At 34.4% G+C, this 7616-nt stretch overlaps 1 protein-coding gene across 2 annotated transcripts in view; it reads left to right on the top strand.

The window, feature by feature from the left end:
• Nucleotides 1–5562: 5562 nt before the first annotated feature.
• Nucleotides 5563–7616, top strand: part of LOC128550346 (glycine receptor subunit beta-type 4-like) — a 28609-nt gene continuing 26555 nt past the window's right edge. For both annotated transcript variants that reach the window (XR_008368234.1, XM_053529232.1), the window contains exons 1-2: nt 5563–5693; nt 6072–6207. Coding sequence is in view for 1 of the 2 variants with exons in the window: in XM_053529232.1 (XP_053385207.1) it covers nt 6125–6207 (83 nt within the window). In the remaining variant the exon portion in view is untranslated. The remainder of the gene's footprint in view (nt 5694–6071; nt 6208–7616) is intronic.

Below are 7616 nucleotides of genomic sequence, written 5' to 3'. Positions count from 1 at the left end.
GGTAAGGTAAGACAACCATCGTGCTTAATTGACTGTCGTGTCAATAGTTATTCATCTATGTATTAACATAAACATTCCTTTCTATTATTACATTAAAAACTATTGTAAACCGTTAGAGGAAATAAATAAACTCAATAACCTAGCTTTTTAATTCCGTTAGTATTTATAAAGCTATACACTGAAATTATAAAACGCGCTCAATAATGCGGACAAATGTTAAACTACGTGCTATCGCTTGTCAAAATTCTGCTTCCTGATTGGTTGTAGGTAGAGAAGTGTTATATACTCCAGTTCTACAGGTAAATATCATTCGGTTAAAGGATCTCAGGTACAGCGCATATCACGGTTTATGCTGTATGAACGATTAAATTGGGTATTTTGTTTCATTTTGGTATCAGGTTTATTAAAGACATTTTGCTATAATCATTTCTATAATTATGTATAAAGCGTTAACGCGCTGTTTAAAAGCAATACATATGTACACTATAGCGCGGAGTAGACGTAAAACGATACGTGTCTTAACCTGCTAGGTGTATTGGAAAAGTGTTACCGCTTGTCAAAATACTGCATTCTGATTGGCTGTTGGAAGTGATGTGTTATATACTATACTAGAGTTCTACAGGTAAATATCATTCGGTTAAAAAATCTGGTAGAGTGCACATAACGGTTTATGCTGTATGAACGATTGAATTAGGTATTTCTGTTTCATTTTCGTATCGGGTAAATTCATGACATTTTGCTATAATCATTTCTATACTTATGTATAAAGCGTTAACGGCGCTGTTTAAAATCAATATATATGTACACTATAGCGTGGAGTAGACGTAAACCGATACGTGTCTCAACCTGTCAGGTGTATTGGAAAAACGTTACCGCTTGTCAAAATAATGCAATCCGATTGGCTGTTGGTAGTGAAACGATATTTCTATTCAACCATCTAAAGATTTGATTCATTAGGCGAATTTATCCGGACTGGTAAGTTGTATGAATAATTTAGTTAATTATTTCTATTGTATTTCGTATCGGGTTTATTAAAGAAATTGTAATCATTATATTAATGCGCTCATAAATCGCGCTATGTAAAATCATCGTATTTGTACGTTATAGTACGGGTTTAAGCCTGTCAAAATAGTTTATTCTCTGATCAGTATTCAGACTTACCGTTGTCATTTGCAGAAGAGAACGCCTGTACCCCCGCAAAATTCGTCTGCGCCGGTGAAAGTGTTAACGGTAAAGTTTTCCATGTCACCCGTATGAATTCCAGTGGATGACGGCTGTGCACTCTCTTATATACGATTCGCTTTCTGAATTCGCGATGTCATTCGTTAATAATATTGAGCGTTGATTGGTTAAAATTTCGACGTTTTCATTGGTCAAAACGACTTTATTGAAATGTTTTATTGGTTCGTTTCCCTGCCTTCTGATTGGCTATTTTATGTTTAGAAACGACGGTATTAATCTGTATTCTAAACGGATAAAGAGCGTTGGTTCATTTTAGCGTGGGATATCGACGGGTTTACATCCGTTGAGTGCGTAATAGTTTGTCTTTTAATTTCATTTTATAAATAGGTATTCTCGTATAGCTTTAATGACTGGTCAGCAGTACGTAATTATATTATACATTTTCTTTCGAATGGTTTTTATACTAGAGGTTCTTTATAACGCATGCGTATATAGCTTTGTTTTCGTGTTATCTCCGGGCCTAACTAAACTAAAAGGAACCAGCGTGTGAGCCATCTGGTCTAGTCGCGTAATGGCTGTCAAGTATTTGAATACTAATTTTTCACTTAACAGAGGTCTAAATTGAGGCTAAAGTGGAATTTAAATTTCACTGTGGATGTATTGTTGACATTTTGGTAGGAAACATGGGAGAACAGGTTGTATTCGGTGAAGTCAAGCTCAATTTTAGTATGAGTAGTACTTCCGGGTCACAGAAGTGTGATTCTGATGTCAGTTTACAGTAATGTGACCAGAGAAATCTCTCTTAGAAGATACATGACCCCTACTTTTCTCTTCATTTTATATCAGTTTTATCATAACTCTTTAAAATGAGGTAAGGATTTGTTCTCTGAAATGGGTCTAGCTATGTTTGCTAGCTCTTTGAAAAAAGGTCAGTTTTATATAGAATATATAGGGAAAACTATTTAGGCTATTGTGACCTGTAGGTCTGACCCTCGATGTGCACGAACACGCCCTAGATAAGTATACAAGACATTCCTAAGCATTTTCATAAATACGTCATTAGAATTCAAAATGGCCGCCGCACACGCGCACTTATTATGAATTCTTATATGCAAATGAGTTACTAATTATAGTAACTAGGTCATCCAAGATGGCGCCCGTTTGTTTACAAGCAAAGTGGCCCCTATACTACTTGCACGTATACTGTTTCATCAGACAAATGCGAAAAACTATAAGATACTTTGTAAAGCTGAATTATCCGTATAAGTGAGCTGAGCGCTATTTTCCTATTTCAAGTTGTTGTTTTTCTAAAACTGATTCAGCTGCTCCGAACTTGCCATTACTGTTAACATGCCTTTACATACTGAGTTAGTCCAAATTATATGTGTGAGACGGGTCTATGCGCTTAGATACAACGATATTGCACAGATTTTACTGCTCTAGATAAATATACTTTACTTGTTTACTAAAATATGAGTAAGTAATAGGATAATCTAAAATGTATAACAATAAGGACAGCAGCATTACTTTTGAAATCTTTACTTACAGACATACGCCTGATGCATGACATCGGGAAATTCTATCTGGCCAATCGGAAAGCTGTATTTTCAAGCACCTGCCATTTTCGAATTTGGTTAAATAATGCATATTAAGGTAATTCTGCACGTTCGAATCTATTTTTTTCCTACAACTCTGATTTTTCAAAACTTCAGAATATACGTGTACTTAGAAAATTCAGCAAATAAAAAAAAAATAAGGTCGATTTGGTTTAATATTTTAAGTATAAATGTGTCTAAAGATTATATTCTGTTTAGTTCTACATTTATTTCTATGTTCGTGATGTACCCTAATAATGCATTCTTTCTTATCTCCTATAGGATCAACAAAGAGTATCTCAAATAAAAAAACAACAGAGAAACACCTTTACTATGTGCGTGCACAATATTAATCATAAAATGATTATCAAACAATGGTGCATGCTGTCTTCATGGTGTCAAAAAAAATTCGATTTTCGTTTTTGACAATTTTGACAAATTTAAAGTTCGTCCAAACCTTATGACAGTTATAGACTCATGTGACTATAAAAGTAAGTAGGTAAAGTAGTGTTTATTTATTATAGTGTCACGCCTACTGAAAGGGCCAGCCAAGTTGGCTTATGAGACACCTACATACATTGAACAGCATTATATATACTTTTCGATTCCTATATTTTAATGCCAGGCACCAGGCAGGTGGACAATCGGTTAGCATTATTTAACTAGCTGGCGGCTCACCAAGTAACAAATTCCGCCTCTGACAGTTAAAGATTCACGTGGCTGTATGTTATTGACTTTCACACATATCTTTGATGTACATTTGAATTACTCTGATTACTAATAATATAGTTCTGATTATGATTGACATTTGGCGGTGTTTATGTACAATTTGTGGAGACTACAATGTCTATGAAACATCACGAAATTTCACAAGAGGACAATCATTCTTAATTAGACTAATTTCCATAGATGATCAATGTAAACGTTTTTATGTTGTGGTTGTTGTTTGTTGTAGACGACACGTGTGTACCCTATACACTGGATGGCCGAGTCATAAATGAAAAATGTAAAGATTGCATGCAGAAAATTGTAAACAAGTACATAACTAAACTTTGTTTAAACAAAAACTATTTACCTGTATTTTGCAAACATTAGTAAACAGCATTTTTCTCATATTAGCTTCCGTGAAAAATCATGCAATAGTTAAAGTGTTTTTTTTTCTGTTTATTCATAGCTAAATTGCGTTTTACAGATTTAGGAGAAAAATGTCATGTGTTTCGATGAAATGTCAATACCGCGTATTTATTTGTAAAAGGACGCTTTATCAAATATTTTATTTATTTTCACACTAATATAGAAATGATATTATAGTTAGATAAAAACAACTAATGTATCGTTAGTCTCGCTGCTGCATTACAATTATTGCCTATGTAGACACATTCGTACTCGTGCTCGTGCACGGCAAAAATGACATTTTGTTATTTCAACTTTTAATATGATACCATTTTTGGCAAAATTTGCTACATTTTATGTGTATTGAAAAAAAAGCATTATCAAACGAATTTCTCCCGTCATGCAAACGATATAACAGGGGGTCATCTCATTCAGAAGAAAATTATTTAAATACTTGAAAAAAAATCATCCGATATTTTTGTGGAACTAAGATATTTCTTGAAAAATAAAATAATTACATATTCCTGTTTATTTATGGACGGCCGTTCACGCCAAAATGTTATAATTGAAGTCTATAGGGGAAAAAATGGTATTTTCTAACCTATCATTTAAAATAATTCCGGTAGATGCTGTTTCCCATCATTCTAACATGGCTCTATTTGATTTCCAGTAAAAAAACAAAGAAGGACATCAAGCTCTGTATAATCTGCGATAAACAACGGTTGGCGTGCAGACCGGTTAGAGAGCATTATGACGTTGATTATGACGTAAAATTGCCACATGACGTCCGGTTCATTACTCCTCGGGTAAATGAAGTCTAGCATAATATTTATCAAAGAACTTTAATGAGCATTTCAGAATGAAAACAATCAAGGCCTTCTTGTGATTTATCGTCTAATTTACCACGGTTCATCGTTCAGATAACTTCATATAAACGAGTTTATCAGTCGGTATGTTTTTACCTAATTTCTAGAAGAATTAAGATGAAAAAATTTGAAAGCTTGTCACTCATCCCTACTTAAAATGTGTTCGTACTCCAAAAAACTCGAATATAAAGTTATTATTCTTGAAATTGTGTCCCTGTTTACCAAATTTTTAGAAATATTTTTAAAATCATGTTTGTAATAACGAACGATACATACAATACATGTTCAATACATGTTTTTGGTAGTGTTGTTAATTTCTGGGCCCTGGGTATAGATATTTAAAACATGTTTTATTTTTTATGGGCAGTCGTTCAATGCGAATAATTAAAGCACTCGCGCTACGCACTCGTGATTTAATTATTACGCATCCTAGCTCTTGTCCATATTTTATCAACTGATAAAATATAGAAACATATTTATTATTTCTTAAATAGCGACAATACACGTCTGCAGAAGCCCTTGAGACATGTTTGTGACCTCGACCTTTGTTCTCGGTCACAAACATTCCCGCAAGCTAAGAACTGCAGGCGTTAATAAACATATAAAAAACGTGTATTACCCCCACAGTCATAAGTAACAACTAGTAATAATGGGTGCATGTCGCTTACTATCTTTACCTAATCAGTGTAAACCAAGGTCAAACTTATCAATGCTCTAATACAATTTTCTTCTGCCTGGCCTTACATAATCTGTATTTTATCATAAAATCGCGTAAGTTAAACACTTACCTACATGAGTATGAGTTGTTCGTAGAATTTACGTCCTTTGTGTACCTCTAGTTTGATATGGTTCATTTTAATCAAAGGCCGCGATGAGCTATTGCCCAATGAATTGACAAATAGTTTTAAAAGACATTAGACAATTTCGGAGCTTATAGGTAAGAAATTGTTGTTATTACTTGTTTTAACGTTAAAAACTTAACAACTATTATTTATAAATCGCTATAGATCTATATATTTATACAAGCAGCATTACTGTCTATTTGTTATTTTTAATTTAGGTGTCAAATTGCAAGTATGTTGCTTCTTCCGGTGAATATATGACGAGACAATTATGTATCAAACATTCTTTTATAAACGCTATCGATCTTAAACTCCATGGTCCAAAATTTCTGCTTCTTAGCTGGATGCGAGAGATCAATTTTCAATGCATTACAGTTCACCTCTAGCGTCCTGTTTTAAATAACATAATTATATTCCAAAACCGCATACAGTAATCAACAAAAGATTATTGTGATGTCTGGTGTCTATTACAGGTAAAAGACGAAGATAATCGACGTCTGGTATCTATAACAGGTAACAGACCAACATGACAGACTTGATACTGACATATTCCGTACACCTGGTACTCGTACTCTTGCTTCAAATCCGTGTCCAAGCAGATAGTAGCCTGTAAGTGTTATACATGATTTTTATTTTGCTCCATATTTGTCTTCCGTATAATATTTATATTTACCTTTTGTTAATGGCTTTAGGAATTTCACACTAGTGTATCATTGAAGGTTCTACGTGCAACGCCATATGAACACATCTGCGAATGACTAAATTGTTTCTGATACTTGTAACATGTGTAAATGTTGAGTTCTGTTCAACCCGGGGCTAGAGGGCATGGACTGAAGCATGCATTACCACTACCGACTCAATCAAACCGAGCCTGCAACATTTCCATTTTTGTCATGTTCTTTCCACTTTTTCTATTTTGTGTTGTAGCATTAAGATTACCTGTAGGTTTTCGTTTACGGCAAACAACTTTCATTTCAAGTACTAGACATGCTATACGACAATTATGGATATCCTAGAGTTTTAAGCTCACAGTGCTCAGGTGAGCTTTTGTGATCGTCTTGTGTACGTCGTCGTCGTCGTCCGTCGTCAACAATTTGACTGTTAACTCTCTAGAGGTCACAATTTTGGCCCAATCTTAATGAAACTCGGTCAGAATGTTACTCTCAATAAACTCTTGATGAGTTCGATATTGGGTCACCTGTGGTCAAAATCTAGGTCACCGGGTCAAATCAAAGGAAAAGCTTGTTGATAATCTAGATGCCAAATTTACGACTGTATCTTCATGAAACTTGGTCAGAATGTTAATTTTGATGATCTTCAGGTCAAGTTTGAATCTTGGTCAGGTCAGTTAACAGTCTAGATGCCATATTTATGACCGTATCTTAATGCCACTTGGTTAGAATGTTAATCTTGATGATCTCTAGGTCATCTAGGTCAGATGGGTTTCAAACACTCGGTCTGCAGGTCAAATCATAGGAAAAAATTGTTAACACCCCAGAGGCCACACTTTTGAAAATATTTATATGAAACTTGGTCAGAATGTTTACCTTGATGATCTTTAGGTCAAGTTTAAATCTGGGTCAGGTTGAGTCAAAAACTACGACACCAGGTCAAGAGTTAACCTTGATAATCTTAAGGTCAAATTTGAATCTTAGTCATCTAGGGTAAAAAATTAGGTCACGAAGTCAAATCAAAGGAAAGGCTTGTTAACACCATCGGAACCATATTTATGACTCTCTTTATGAAACTTGGTCAGAATGTTTATCTTGATGATCTTTAGGTCAAATCGAATCTTGGATATCTGGGATCAAAAACTAGGTCACCAGGTAAAATCAAAGGAAAAGTTAGTTAACATTCTAGGTGCCACATTTATGACCGTATCTTACTGACACTTTGTTAGGATGTTAAGCTTGATGATCTTTAGGTCAAGTTCAAATCTAGGTCAGATGGGTTCAAACACTCGGTCTTCAGGTCAAAACAAAGGAAAACATTGTTAACACTCAACATTGTTAACATTC

The sequence above is a fragment of the Mercenaria mercenaria genome, chromosome 17 (assembly GCF_021730395.1).
Source record: "Mercenaria mercenaria strain notata chromosome 17, MADL_Memer_1, whole genome shotgun sequence".
In the NCBI taxonomy this organism is placed as follows: Eukaryota; Metazoa; Mollusca; class Bivalvia; order Venerida; family Veneridae; genus Mercenaria; species Mercenaria mercenaria.
This window is presented reverse-complemented; position numbering and strand designations above follow the sequence as displayed.